The 16,293-nt window shown below is 40.1% G+C and overlaps 1 protein-coding gene across 1 annotated transcript in view; it reads right to left on the bottom strand.

Moving 5' to 3' along the window:
* Positions 1-16,293, bottom strand: part of sez6 (seizure related 6 homolog) — a 324,119-nt gene that overhangs the window by 162,816 nt on the left and 145,010 nt on the right. Inside the window, exons 2-3 of the mRNA XM_004911704.4 lie at positions 9,810-10,568; positions 7,543-7,676 (exon numbers count right to left, since the gene is read on the bottom strand). Coding sequence (XP_004911761.1) covers positions 7,543-7,676; positions 9,810-10,568 — 893 coding nt within the window. The remainder of the gene's footprint in view (positions 1-7,542; positions 7,677-9,809; positions 10,569-16,293) is intronic.

The raw sequence follows: 16,293 nt of genomic DNA, 5'->3' as shown, positions 1-16,293 counted from the left end.
TAAACATATTCTTTGGTTATCTGACTTCCTCTCTCAGAAAAATACTTCATTCCTGGAGCCAGAGTCTGCCCAGCTTTCTCCTCTCTCCTCTCTCCTGCTCCCCCCTCCCATAAGAATTCCTAAAACTCCCTCCCCCCACACATAGAAATGTGTAATCTGAGCTTCAACGGCTAGAGCTGCAGCAGGAAGCTATGAAGACCAAGCTAAAATGGCAGCTGCTGTCTTAAACAAACAGAGGGAGCTTCTAGGGCCCTTTACTCAGGTATGGTAAAGCTTTCTGCAGAATAAATATAGTGTTCTAGGTGGTACTAATGTGGCAAATCTATTGGCAGTAAAATGCCAAAATGACTTTCCTTCTCCTTTAAAGGCGACCCACCCCTTCTAAACGAGAAGGAAAGTTATATTCACTTGGGGGGTGCCAAATGTTAGGCAAACCGCCAATGATTGTAATCACTTACCTGATACCCCAGGCTGGGACTCCTGTTAGCAGAACACTTCACCAGGACGGGGTTCCTGCAGCCGAGCGATCCTCTTCCTTTACTCCTCTGTCTTCAGAAACCCTGGGTCTGGCGCAAGCGCAGTAAAGTGATGAAGGCGACTTTCTTGTTCCGCTTTTACTGCACATGCGCAGGTGACACAGAGGCAGAAGAAGGAAGAGGATCGCTCAGCTCGTGCAGTTTTCTGCTATCAGGTAACTGATTATATTCACTGGGGGGTGTATAATATTTTGCCCTAATGATTAGACCTTTCCTTCTTCTACAACAAATAAGTAATAATCATTTTTGCCGTATCTTAGCTTTCTTTGCTCCACTTACTTTTTCTTACAATTCAGCCATCCAGGCTTCCTGAGCTGACTTACTGTAGCCACAGAGGATGTTGGGTATAGAGAGATTGTATGTGGCTCGTTGCTAAAAAAGGTTGGGGAACTGCAGGTATAGAAGGATTCAGGGAGATGTTCCGATGGCTGTATCATGGAATAAAGAAACAACTGTCCTTTATGAAACAAGTGTACTTTATAGACTCACAGATGTCACACTTTGAATAACAAGTATTTGTATTCTCATTCTCTTCTTGGAAATGGAAATGGCTTGAGATAAGTCTAAAGCAAATCGTCATTCTGAGTATTCTTGAAAATGCTTCCCCGTTTATCCGAGCGGTTTCATCAGTTCATCTGACCGATTGGATGAGTGGTGAAACATCTTCTAGAACATTCAGAAAGACCAGCTGCTTTATACTTATCTCTACTAAACACTGTCATCAACAAGCAAAATGTTCCATCACTACGGAATTAGAACCTGCCTAGATCTAAAGATTGCAGTGAGTACCAGTTCCTTGAATTGTATAAATATTCATCTTTCGATTGGGATCACAGCATATCGTATGAGTTTTTTTTAAAAACTAAATGAATTACTATTTGGCTAAGAGGATTACTGCATTAATAATAATACCTACAAATAACAGGGAAGCAGGGCCTATGCTTCATAAAGCTTAATCCTGAGGCAAAATATATTATAGAATCATTACTAGGGACCCAATAAATATGAGGCACGGGTCTGACATACATGGTACATGTAACATTAAAGTTCAGAATACAGTACACGATGAACTACTCACATTCTCTCTTCTCATTGATTGTTCCATGTCTTAATTCCCTGACCTTCTTTTAATCTATTGCTCTACCTTTTACTTTGCAATTCTTCCTTTCTGTGTCTTCCTTTCCCTTATCTTTCTCTCATTCTTTCTGCATGGCTATTCTACATATATAAAATAAATACTGGCAACAAATCCAGTCTGAAGGTGGCCATACATGGGCCGGTAAAAGTTGCAGATGGACAGAGCCTTATTGAGCTTATTGAGCTGTGTATGGAGCCCTCAGACTGGCCTGCCGAACTGATATCTGGCTAAAAATTGGTCTTATGTTGATTGGGCAGGTTTAAAAATCCTGTTGGAGTGAGGAGAGTATCGGTTCATTAATGCTGTCCTCACCCTGATGGCCTGTATCCCGTCACTGTGATCCACTCGTTTGGCCTAAGGGCCGAATGATCAGATAAATCTCCCACCTCAAGGGTTTCCCAACACAGACCTCTTACTGGTTCACTCTATTGTATCTATTGTATACATGTTTTCTATTGTTTTTTTGTGTGACTCATTCCGACTGGCCTATAAATAATTTGTACCGGGTGTGACCACCAGCCTATGAGTAAGTGCCCCATAAGGCACGGAATGCGGTAGGCTGTTCTATTTGTCCTAATAAATTTTATTATGATTTTTATTATTTATTTATTATTTATATTGTTATTTTTTATTTGCAGCTCAGTAAATAAACTCTTGTATAGCAATATTATAGTACTTCATTCCCTTTATAAACGCGGAGTCAGAGAAAGGGGCAAGTTTGCTGAAGGTATCATTCCGCTAGACATTCTGTACAGCACATACACAATCAATAATGATGAAGTAGCTCAGAACTCCCAAGATATGCGGAGAAACAAATCATTTCCATAGTTGATGCTTTACTACTCACATTAAATCATGGGCCTAAAGGCTACCTGCACTAGTAGGGGCACAGGAGAAGGATAATAAATGAGAATCCAATTGGGACTTAAGGCATAGATTTTAATTAACTGCCTAAATCATTATGGTCATTTATATAAATATTAGCCATGAACCAGCAGTCTGACAATCACAGTTTTATTACTCAGGCTAAAGATATATTAGAGAAACAACTTGGCTTGGGGATGAATAATTCATTAGTAAACCTTATTTTCTGCAGTGAACTGTTTTTAAATACATGATACTGCTTGCTCTGTAAACCATGATATTCCGCCTTTGACTTGCAGAGACCATTCCCTCTCTCTTAGATGTTGAACCCCACCCTCACCTTGTTGAGGTGATGGATTCTGGGACTTGAGGTCTCTCTGCTTTCCAGAGAATCTGTGCTACACACTCCACGGAAAGCAGAGGGACTTCAAGTCCCTGTCAGGATATAAACCAGATAGCGGTTTTACCACGGTCTGTCTGCTTTACAACAGCCTCTTATACACAGACAAACCTCTTTGTGATTAACATGGGTGAATTAAACCACACAGCCCATTAAAAACAGGATCAGTCAACAGAAATCGACTACTTGTGCAGGTAACTTGAAACTCTGCCCATTTTGTTTAACACAAACTTTGTCCCTTAGATTTTTGGTTATTGAAGCTGTGCCCCTACTTAAGGTGGCCATATACGGGCAGATTTTAGCTGAATCCAACGGCCCTACCCCACCAATATCTGGCCTAAAATTGGGCAAAACTCAACTGGGCATGTTTGATTTTCCATTGGATCTGGGTCCGCATCGGCTCGTTGATGTGGGCCTCTATTCGACAGTGCCTATTGCCGCCATTGTAGTTCTATCCTTTTGCCCTAGGGCGTAGGCACTGTTGAGCCCAACGATTGGATTACAATGGTGGGCATAGTTGCCATCGGATCGAAGACCGCATAGCTTCAACGTTTGTGTTAAAAAAAAAAATGGGCAGATATAGGGAGTTTCATGTATTTATTTATTTAATGTTTGAATGAGTTTATGGAGAGATCACTTATTAGGAAAACCTCAGGTCCCAAGCCTAACTGAATGATCTCATGTTTAAGGGCCCTTTAGGTATGCAATTGCAAAAGCAAAAAATAAAGCAATTCAATAATATCCCTGATCAGGATGAATGGCGCTAACTGAAGTTAAAAGAACAACACAACTTAATAAACACACTATTTTCTTAAACACTTTTTGTCCTTTTTGTGGCATATAATACTTCACCATTATAAATATGTTGTGCAATGGAAGTTGGAGAACCAAATATACCCAAACAGCCCCAGCTGTTTCCTATTACTTTCACGTCCCGCTCCCACTAAGTGCTCCCCACCCAGGCCCTAAAGAGAGCTCGCCATCACTGGAAATGTTATATAGAAGAGGAAGGGCTGATAGCAGGATTAAACTGTAAGTGCTCTATTTATTGCTAAGGGTGTTCACAATAAAAAGAGCACTTTCAGTTTAATCCTGCTATCAGCTCTTTCATTTCTATATATGACTTGTGAAGAACCATCTATGGGTTTCTAAAGTGACTTTTGCTACAGTCTCTTGTTTTTGTTTTCTTACAACGTAACCTTTTCCTTAATTACCACCTTTATATTGTATTTGTCTGTTTAACAAAGCAGGGCATGCAGGGAGATAGCTCGGTCTGCTTTTAGATGCTTAGACAATGCAGGTAGGAAGTAATATTTCTTCTTGTGAATGGGAGGCTCAGTAACTCAGTAACTTAATAAAAGTTAATGTCCTGTGTTTCCAACCTGATAACAAAATTAATGAGTTAATTGAATGCTCCCAATCAGAAAATTATCAGTGCGGTTGGCACTCCCTCTGGCTTATAGCTGCTTTACACTGAGCTGGAGATAGCGGCAGCAAGCATACATTGGCCTGAGAGGCTATGGCTGTTTAGGAAGGAACTGTATAGTATGACTCAGTTATCATTCTCTACAAGTGGGCATCGACGGGCAGATTTTAGCTGCTGTATGGGCTCCTTCAGTCCTAGTTGGCAGCTTATCTGTTTGTATATATGGGGATCTGACAGGTCTCGTTAGATCAATGACTGCATTGCCTTGTTGATGTTGTCCTTGCTCCAACGACCTGTATCCCCTAGGGCTGAATGATTGGTTCAGTCCAATATCCCCCACCTCAAGGTGGGCATATTGGAAAAGATCTGCTCATTTGGCTGATCTTTCAATATAGCTTTATCTAAAAAAGTGGGTGTATATTGGGTGTACATAACAAATGCACCAACACTAATTCCAAACCAAGATGATCCACTTAACAACACACAAGAGGGTACTGGAAGCAGATTAAATCAGTACTATGTTCTACATAACTATCAAATTGCAAAGGGACTAGAGTTTTATATGGAGCTTTAATTTTGCTTTTTTATTATATAAATCAGCCCGGTGGGTTTGATGTGGCCCTCCAAGAGTTTCTTGGAGGGCCAACACCAACAAAATGCTCAAGAACTGCATTGGCCGACAGTGATTGAATTCCACCATCAGTTACAATGTAGAAAGGAGAGGCAGCCTGTTTCTGCTTAGAATCTTAGCCTGTTTGACTATTCTTGGGAAGTTAGGGCAGAATCCAGTTTCCCTCCAAGCAAGCAAAAGAGGTGTTTGTGTCAGAGCCGAATCTTTGTCCATTTTTGTGCTCCTCAATAAACGTATCACGTATCTGTAAGTTTTGATTCTCTCTTTGCTAAAAGGGATAACTGGTCTCCATAGCAGCACAATATGCAGAGGGAGGTAACATACTCTATAACATACTCCATATAACCAGCAGGGAGAATCCTGAAAGAAACAGTTGTTTATGCTCCTGTTTTTTTTATTGGGGTACATAACTGTTGTAGAAATGCACATAGCTGTACTGTAGCTGTAGCAGAAGTTCCCTTTTGTTTCATACAAATGTGCAAAGTGCATAGTTTGCAAATAGCTTTTTTTTCTTTTACCCACAATGCAACATTTCCCCTTAGAATTCCAGTGTTGTTGCTTGTGCCTGCTGAATAATGTGTGCTATACCTTGGATGCAGTTGATCAATGTGCCTTTGTAAATCTCACACAAGTTGTAGGAAGCATTTTTTTGCGTCAGTGGTGTCAAATCTTATGCAACTCTCAGAGGTGAAATGCAGCCTGTTATGGGGAACTCTGGGATCACCAGCGTGCCAGTGTACCGTCGTGCCAGCAGGTGGCCGTGGGGTAGTTGGATGGTAGTTACGCCCCTGTATTTTGCTCATCACTAATCCTGGGGAGCCCCCAGGCTCAGATCAGTTGACAGTCAATACAATACAATCAAATGATGTTTTGCAAACTCGTGGATACTGGATCTGGGAGTTTTTTTTCCATTAGCCGAAGCTCTGTGAGCCTGCCAATCTGTGAGAGGAACAAGTTGAGTGACTTAGCTTTATATAGCTTTGTCTACGCCAAAAAAAGTTTTCTTGAAGCGCACAAGACAAAATGAGCCCCAACTATCTTCACTTTTCAAGTCTCTGATAAATGAATGTATCTTTGAACAACACATGGGTCATAATATTCTTTTGGCTAATGAGGTAAATGTGGGGCAAAAACTACCAGCTACTGGCTGGGCCTTCACAGAAACTAGGACAACAATTATAAAAGTGTGTTATGAAACGGTACCATTTAAATATATATATATATATATATATATAAAGTATGCAATAAAGATGCAGCTGAGAGCGTGGTCTGCAGGGATTTCAGGGCGCTAGAAGAAAACATATCATTTTGCTTTCAGATTCGGGTAAATAATTGGAAGCTGCAGATAAGGAAAGGTGCTGAAGCAGCAACTAATCCCACAGAACAGTATGAAGCAAAGAGAAAGTTTCTCAAATTCAATTGCTCTGCATTTCTTTATATACTGTTTTACTATAACAACCAATATAGCAACCACCGGTACTTCTATCATAGGTTACAATGATAAGCTTTAATTGCTGATGGCAAGAAAGAAGTCAGCCATGAGCTATGGCCTGAAATCCTACTGTTGTGGAAACATCATGGCTTTCAAACAATGGTAGTGCCTGGAAATAAGTAATGAAAGTTAGATTAATTACTTTGCCGATAGATGGCTGGATATGGGTGCTGATTAGTGGCTTCTAATCAATTGGTTGATCCCCCTCACTGGCGGTGGCTGTTGGTAGGCTGGTAAAGAAATTTAGGGTATGTGCCTATTTGCTCTCCTAGGTATTCCTGCAAGCTTAGTGTCAGGTCAGATAGAATAAGATATGGAGTAAGAATTTATTTAACAGCCTAGATATTTTGGAGGCTCTTGCTTTTCATATATATGTACAATGTGGAAAACACTGATCTACAATTAAATGTTCTATTGAGAAACACTGTATGGCCACAAGTACTGGGCAGCCTTTGTTCTTATTGGAATTGGCTATTTAAGCAACACCATTCTTCCAACTTTTTGGCAGCAGTTTGGGGAAGGCCCTTTCCTGTTTTAGCACAAAGTAAACTCCATATAGGATTGGTTTGCAGACATGGGACTTAACGAACTTAACTTGCACAGAGCCATGACCTCAACCCAACGGAACACCTGTGGGGTAAATTGTGATGACAATGACTGATCCTCAACATCAGTGCCCAGCCTTTCACATATGAATGAAAGCAAATCCTACCAACAACGTTCCAACATGTAGTGGAATGACAAAACCATTATTTTCCACTGAACAGCAGCAAAACCACTGTATTGAAAGACTTTCTTGATCTGTACACTGGTGTGTACACAGACCTTCTAACAGCACACACACAATCCATTGCTGAGCACACAGTAACATGATTTTATATGTACTTGACTGTGCTTGGTTTGCTTAGAAGACATCTGTTTAGTGCATATACGTGTATTTGTACAGTTTCCCAAACAGGGACACTTGTTTTTCTGTATTAACCTAAACATTATCTTGCCTGACAGATGGATTGGTTTAACCTAGAGGTAACCTCCACCTCTAACATTTCACTCACCTTGATCTCCACACCATAACCAGGATATACTTGGATTATATAGACACAGTCCAGACCTGGTTTATACAGGGGGCTTTTCTGAGCTGGTGACAGAAGAAAGCCTTCTGGGCCTGTGAAGTTCTTGTTGCATGGTTCTGGAAAAAAATGATTAGAGGCATATTTAAGTTAATCCAAAATCTGGTGTATGTAATATTTTGATTCCTGCAAATGAAATCTGTCTATTCTATATGTAACCATTGGGAAGGCACCAGTGGCAAACCACTAATCAGGAAACAGTAAATATAAAAAACTACTAAAGTACAGTAAATATATAAATATATTTATGTCTATATGTATCCTAAATACAGGTGGGATTTATTTTCTTCTATTCACCATAACAACAACATGTACTGTACAAGTACTGCCTATCCAGCTTCAGCATGGTGAATAATACAAGGTGGAAGTCCTTTCCCACCTGTACCTGCCTTTTTTTTTTTTACTTTAAATACATTTTATTCTTCTGTGATATAGCCACTGCACATTCCTCTGATTATGTAAGTGGTTTGGAACCAAGAATATGGAAGCAACAAATGTTGTACGCATACAGGGTAATGCTCTCACATTCAGTATTATGTGCACTGTCCCTTTGAGAAGTGTCCCTGCTGAACCAGTGAACAAAGGGAGAACAATGAGATGAGAAATGAGATACTGGGGGCCCTTGCTATACCCCCTATACACCAAGGGGCCCAAGGGTGTGCGCCTAAATGCTTATGCACTATCTGGGGAAATGGCTGCTCTCTGCACTATTATTTAGCAGGGTACTAGCAGGGCATATCCATTGGTGGGCTCTCGAGCAAGTTGAGGCAATACTAGTTTTACTCTCTCCCATTAATGGTAGTTTGGGGTATTGATACAGAATATTAGAAATACAGATCAGGATGGCACAATATAGGGGGTTACCAAACCAATGGTAATTGATTTTGGTAAGGCTTCTTCGTCAGTAGGATGCCTAAAAAAGAACCTAGAACTAGAAATGCTGTGTAAAATGAAATTGAAAAAACAGTGTAAAAAGCTCTGTAAAATAAATGGAGAAGTTTGCCATCCAAAGGCCAGATTTTCCATCATTATTTTACGTTTTACGTTCCAGTGGAAGAAAAAATGTGTAAAAAAGATTTACGCTGTTTTTAATGCATAAAAGCCTGGCGATGTGGGCTGGATTTCGTCACCGTTTTTACATAGCAAAAATCTGCCCCATGGTGTTTAAGTGTCACTGCACATGCTCAGAGTGTTCTGAGCTTAGGTGTCCATACTGCTGTGTAAATGAATTCCCAAAGTATTATATTGGTATTGTTGGTCACTAAGCCCCAGAGCACGATACCATCTTTGAAGGCACAGATCTTTATCCCCATTGGTGGTCTTGGATTGGTTCAAAAATCTAAAAAAGTGCAGCTTTTGTGGTCTATGGGGGTTATGTAATAAAACGCACTAAGTTTGCCCAGAAGTAGTAACCCATAGCAACCACTCAGCAGGCAGCATTTACTGGCTACGTGTTTAAAAGCAAACATCTTATTGGTTGCAATGGATTACTGCGCCATGGCAAACTTAGTGCCTTTTATTTCATATGGGGGATATATCTTTTTTAGCTTTAGTTCTCCTTTAATACACTTTATATGGTTTGTTGTTTTTTATTACTTGCACATGAATGCACATGAAAGGAAGGCAGCCTGCGAGTATATTCTGAATATACCTTCACTGCCGCACTGATTAATCATACTGCTCCTATTAAATATTTCCAAACCGTCAGGCCCTCAAAAAACTCCCTCCTAATTATACACATCTAATAGCCAGCATTGTACTTAGGGCTCTTTGTTTATTTTAATTCAATGCAAGGCTTTTGAGTTATTTGGTCTATTGTGCTGTCTTTACCACTTTACCATAATTATCCATGCCTTCCCTTTGCCCACACAGATGAGCCTTCTTTCATCCCGTGCCTGGTAAATCAGTGTTTTCCTCCACTGCTCTTTTAAAATAATGTCTAGTATTATTATACTTCTTTATGCTTATAGCACATTTATAGCACATTTGGATTATTATTCAGGCCCTGTGCCAACAGAGCTTACAGTATTTGTGGCATGGATTGTAGATATACTGTCAGGATCACAGGAATTAGTGTCCTGCAAGACAAAGCAAGCTTAGTTGCCCTTTATCTGTAAGGTTCTTTAAACCTTACAGGAAAAATATTTTTTTTATTTAGCATATTTTTATCTTTTTTTATCCCTACTCCTCACCTGGTGCTGGAGCTGCCATTGTCACCGTTGTAGTGATTATTGTGCTTGTCGTTGTTTCCTCCTCCTCTTCATAATTTGTAACTGTTGATGGCATTATGGAGTCAATAGCCTTCTTCTTTTGCAATAGGTTTGATCCATGAGGACCTCTGTCTTGAATAGAAGTTGAGAGGGCAATATCATCTTCACTTAGAGATGAAGCTTCTGTTTGAGAGGAAGACGCTGCCGTAACTTGTTGCTGTAAATCGTCACTTTTGTCTATTTTGGGTACAATATCAGCCACAGAAGTGGGAGAAGTTGCCGGAATGGGAGCCAACCTGACTACTTCGTGTGTCTCACTCACCTCTCTCCCTGTTTCTGTGACTGAGGATGTTGTGTCCATAGGAATAGTGGATTGTATCAGTGGCAGTGGCGATGTAGTAGAAGCTTCATAGAATTTATGAACATCGGCTGGGTGGGCCAAATTATCAAAAGGAATTTTCAGTTTTTGGGTGACCAATATGTCTTGGGAGCCGCTATTGTCTTCGGTTGGCTTGCTTCTAGAAAAGAAGGGGGGCAGATACTGGAAATCTTTTTTCATTATTGTTTCATGAAGAATTCCCTCTAAAAGTGGGTGGTGGTTGAGCAGCGTCATGGTGGGGGCAGTGGTGATGAAAGGAACCTCCCCTTCTAAATCCTCCGCTACAGTTGTGGATAATGCTTCCATTTTCGAACCCCAGCTGTGTGTAGCTTTGTTAGCAATGCCATTTGTCGCAGCCTGACCTGAAACAAAAACAAGATTATAATTTACTACAATGAAAAATGTGCTATTTACTGCTTTACAGATGTTTCTCTCCAAGTTTGGGGAAAACAAATGATGTCCAATTCTTACATATTAATTACAATAATCTTTATCACTTAAAATGAAACAATTTTATAATAAACATACACTATTCAAAAAGTGACTGTATTTGGCCCTAGGAAATTACATTCTATTGCCAAAAGTATGGGGACAAAGATGCCACTAAATCATACGATCATTTTTACTACTGATGACATGTTCATTAACCCTGTTGATTTGGCCATTTCCTATCACTCATCCATGCCCTTATCCTATCCTGATTAGACTATTGCATCCTGTTACAAACTGCTCTACCACCTGTTTTCTTTAAGAGCTCTGCTAAAATTCTTAGACCATCAGGAGCAACGTGTCCCTTCAATTCTATCTAGTTCTGCATTCTCATCGGCATCTTCAGGTCATATTCAGCAAAGACCTGGAGTCTACATCAGACTGGGACCATATTTACAAGTCCTTTGTCAGAACATCTGGCCATTGGGCTGGGTGGGTAAAATGTGATTGTCTGTAATGTTTGTACCCTCGGTCGGCATGTAGGCCTTAGCTCTGTTAATTACATTTTGTAAAGTTTTCAATAAACACCATAAAAAAGCTTCCAAACTCCTCTGCTGCTCACCTCTCCCTTCACTTGTCCCAAGTCATCTCTCATCAACTTTTTGTTACTAATCATTACCTCTTTAATTCCTTATCTAAATTTACCTCTGCAATTCCTTACCTGAACTAACTTCATTAAAGAAAACCTCAGATCCTACATGAGAACATTTGCTCCAGTCCTGGCACTTAAGGGCCAATGCCCAAACCTTTGTGCAGTTTTACCCTCTTATTTGTGCCTGTATGTTATCAACCTACTTAGTTTGTAAGTTCAATGTGGTAGGGACTTCTTACAATGTTTGTCCTTTTCTGTATTGTACAAATGTCCAAGGTTGAGTATCCTAGTAGTGCATACACATATACATATATGATGACATTCTTGAAAATTCTCTGTTAACCTCTTTGTTGCAACACTTTAGGGAAGGTCCTTCCTGTTTCAGCAGAAGGATAAGAACCCCAATGCACAATACAGGATGGGTTTGCAAAGCCTGTAGTGGAAGAATTTGACTGGCCAGCATTGAACCCTGATCCTAACCCAGCTGAACACCTGTGGGATGAACTGGAGCCCCAGTGAAAGCCAGGACTAATCCCAACATTAGTACCCAACATCACCAATTATTTTGTGGCTGAATAGAAGCAAATCCCACCCAAAATTATCCATCACCTAGTAGAAAGCCTTCCCAGAAGAGTAGAGGTTAATCATCTTTGATCAGCAAGGAGAGAACCAACATTCTATTAATACCCTTGGATTTGGAATGAGATGTTAAACAGGCAGATGTCTGACAGTTTTGTCCCCATACTTTTGCCCATGTAGTGTAAATCTCCAAGAAAAACTTGATAAACAATTTTCAGCACCTTCCCTGCCGGCAGTGAAGCACAATACATTTATAATGGAAATAACACACATTGTTGATGAATGCAAATAAATGTCATCAATCCCTTTTTTCTTGACATCGCTCAGTGATAAAACACCTAATTTCATCCATAAAAATAACCTTCCAAAACTGTCAATCCGAATCCATGTATTTTCCTAGGGATTAAACACTTGATAAAGTAAAAAAATACTTCTCACCGAACAAAAGTCATACTTTAAAATACAGCACAGGGACAAGAGCTTTTTTGTAAGTTGCTTTGAGCCGAGACTATGCTCAGGTAATCAGTGACCTCCGACCCAAAATGGAAGCCGCTGACGCACAGTACAGCTATTTGAAACCTATTCCAGGGGGCAGTTTTTTTTTCAACAATAGAAATAAGCATTTCTCTTTCTTTCTGTGCCTGAAGGATGAAGGGAAAGGTCTCTCAGGCATGACCCCAATCAAGGGAAAGAGAAAAATCTATTTCTAGAGGCTGTAACTTGGACAAAACCTGAAGGGATCAATGTGGCAGATGGGAAACAAGCCAGCATCAAATGGACCAGGGTATCAAGGTTCCTTTAGAATGCAGCCGGTTTCTATATTACGGACTTGAAAGCAATCTCAGTGTCACGGACTGAACATGCTTTGGTAGGAAGCCCTGCACAAGTCACTGGTCATAGGGCAAAGCACAGATCTTTTACCAGCTAAGGGCTTTTATTACAGAAATGGCAATTATATGTTTCTTTGCGCAAGTGAGAATGTTACTGATTCCCCCAAGTGATTTTAGCCGTTTCAGCCAGTCAGCATCTTGTATCAAGCATCAAATAAGGACTTTAAATCATGCCATTAATTATGGACTGCTCCTGAGTGACCGAATAGAAATGCATGCGTGGCAGATCCCAAGCTTAAGCAGTCGATGACCTGCCAACAGCAGCAGGAACACTTTTTTTGAACTCACTTTTTCTTTTTTCTGCTGTATTGAATGTCTGCCCTGATCTACTAATGGGATGGCAGCTTCAAGCTGACTAGAGACCAGGATGCACAGTAGCTTTGAGGAACGATAGAAACTGAGGTGCCGGGCAGAGGTCACTTTTTTCTAGGGATACCATTCTCTCTTTCGAGACCAGTCAGTTGGGTCATGGGTAATATTGCTTGGCAATCATGGAGTGTTCAGCAACAGCTATGGAACTTCATTTACTAAATACTGGTCTGAAGCTAGATGTATTAATGGGCACACATTTTTGTCTGTATAAACTCTATACAAGGTGCATTTGCACCAGGCCCCTTTAATAATTAGTATCGATAGTCCCTTGTTTGCCATTGTCTTAGTGCCTACTAATTGTGACTGAGGTGCACTGAATTGTACAAAGGTTATTGGTAGTGATGAGCAAATCTGTTCCGTTTTGCCGAAAAATTTGCGAATCTTTCAAAGGATTGGCAAAACGGCGAAAAATTTGCGAAATGGTGAAAATGTTGTGCGGGCAAAAAAAATTGTCGCCTGCGACTATTCTTTTGTCGCCCGCGGCTATTCTTTTGTCGTGCAGCTATTATTTTGTCGCCCGCGGCTATTATTTCGTCGCACGGCTATTCTTTTGACGCCCGCGACTATTGTTTTCTGACGCCGGCGACAATTTTTGGACGTGTGCAAATTTTTCTGCGGCAAATTTTTTCATCTGTTTCGCTAAACAATCTGCCAATGGCGAAACGTGGAAATTCGCCGCGAATCCATGCCTGGTGAAACATTTTGCCCATCACTAGTTATTGGTACATGTATGGCCAGCGTTACTGCCTGGTCAATATCATGCAATGACTGAATAGTACTCTGCCATGTAGGGTTGTAATAAATGATTCACCTTAGTGCATTCACAAATCCATTCAGCTTCCCCGTCTGCTGCCTCCCAGTACTGTTCTCCTGTATACGCTTCGTAATTAGTACAAATATTCAGCATTTATTTTGTCCTTGTTGTAGGGATGTCAGACTCACAAAGGGGTCATTTATCAAGCAGGTGTACAGCAAGTATTTCACCTTAAAATGAACTTCTAGTGTAATTGCAGACAGTAGGCAGAATTTGAAAAAATTCTATATTTTTTTGTCTGAAACTCTCAGGCATTGAATTTTAACTGCTTATTTTTTTATCATACCCTACCAACCAGGCAGCTGTTAGTAAGTGAGAAGGAAAATAAATAGGGTCTGATATAAGCAATAATAAGCAATAAAAGTAAAGCATCACTGTCAATATGTTTTTTATTTGTAAGGGTCGGTGACCCCGACACCCAAACAGCATTTTACATCACAGGCAGAAACAGGCACTGTTATAAAGTCTATGACTTACTAAAGTTCATTTAATAATGACGTTTTTTTCCATCAACCATTACACAACCCCACCCATATAATTCTTTTTATGCATCCATCAATGTATTAGGGTGATATTAGGGGTTATTAGGAGGATATTATGGTTATTTGAAACATGTGGCCCGGTGCAGTAAGTTCTTAATGGTCACTGCCAAAATGACATTAATGGAGTTGGTTCAGAGGCTTATATCAGCAGTGTAATTACTGGCTCTCTATGACTGACATAATGTTTAATACCCCATAATATTAACAAGCATGATAATGGTCACTGTTTGGGAGGTGTAGACAGGGGGCACTTGGCTGTATATCCCTGCTTTATAATATACACTCATTGTGAGTATTATTCATTATGAGGAGACAAATGCAGTTATGGCAGTCTAGTCATAAACTAGGACAAAATGTGGATCTTGGTTACACCGATGTTTACATAATAACATAAAAGTCACTGTAGGGTTAATTGACAAAGTGCAAAAAATGGACACAAACTGCCATGTATTGTGGATACCTTGTACTTTTCTAAACTGTTCTTTAGTCAAAGCCTGGACTGAGATTCAGGCCCAGACTGGCAATCGATGGGGACTGGCAAAAGCCTCTGTGTACTGGAATGCCTGGGTGTATTTTGTATCCCATTTTGTCCAGACCTTTCAGCAGCTTTGCACTTTGTGGTCTGAAATTATTTTTTTGTTTTTGAACCAACAAAAGGATCAGACATCTCATCGGGGCATAAAAAGGCCCGGGCATATTGAGTACACAGAGGCCCAAACAGCCCCCCACCAGCCCAATAAATAGTGACTGTCTATGGGATCTTACAGCAGCCCCACTGGCATTTGCCAGAACCCACAGATTGCCAGTCTGGGCCTGCCCTTTATATTTAAAAAAGAATAATGTCTCAACGAATATACATAGAGTAACTAAGTCTAGATCATGTGTAATGTTCACACTTAACTGTAAAAAAAAATGTTCTCTGCAACTTTTGCACAATTTACTTATAACTTTAAAAGAGAACTTGACCTTAAAACAAATGTAGCTACAAAATGGCCTTTTTTATATAAAAAACATACTGCCCCAGGCTAGAGGTTCAGCATCTCTATAACAGTAATGATCCAGGCCTTTAAGGTTGTGCACAGGAGCTCCCCATGTTGGATATTGTTAGGAGTACCAGTGACCCTGCACATGCTCAGTGTGCTCTGGGAAGCTGAACAAAAGCTAAGTTTAGAGATCATCACAAATCATCAAGCAGAAAATGAGAATTATCTAGCATAGAAGCTGATGTGACAGTGCTGAATATTGAATTCTAAGCTGCCATATAATGGAAATCCGATTTTTTTTCGCTTCTAAAGTACAGGTAAGTGACAGCAGCACAGAGCATGTGCAGTGAATTAAAAGAAAAGAAGATGGGGAGCTACTGGGGCATCTTTGGGGGCTCAGATCTTCCCTGCTAAAGGGCTGTGGTTGCCTTGGGCTGGTACAGAACCTCATTACATAACATACTAGCCTACTCCTTTGTTAGCTTTAGTTCTCCTGTATTGGTACCAATGCAACACTACTGATGCCGACACTCTTTAAAGCTGGTTTTATTTTTTCAGCAGAAAGATAACATTGATACATTGATTAAATGCCATTAATGGCTCTATACAGAACTTTAGAAGGAAAGTCTTTCTTAATTACTATGACATTTGTAGCCAAGAAAAAGTGTTGCTGGATGAAGAAATTAAAACAATTTTTGGTGTGATTGGTCCTTTGGCCCTGAATATGCAAGGCATGCATTTGCAAAAAAAAATCCACATTTCGCCATTGGCCATTGTTTTGTATAACTTCAGCAAAATTTCAATGTAAAAAATTTGTGGTCACATC

The sequence above is a fragment of the Xenopus tropicalis genome, chromosome 2, assembly GCF_000004195.4.
Source record: "Xenopus tropicalis strain Nigerian chromosome 2, UCB_Xtro_10.0, whole genome shotgun sequence".
Lineage (NCBI taxonomy): Eukaryota > Metazoa > Chordata > Amphibia > Anura > Pipidae > Xenopus > Xenopus tropicalis.
This window is presented reverse-complemented; position numbering and strand designations above follow the sequence as displayed.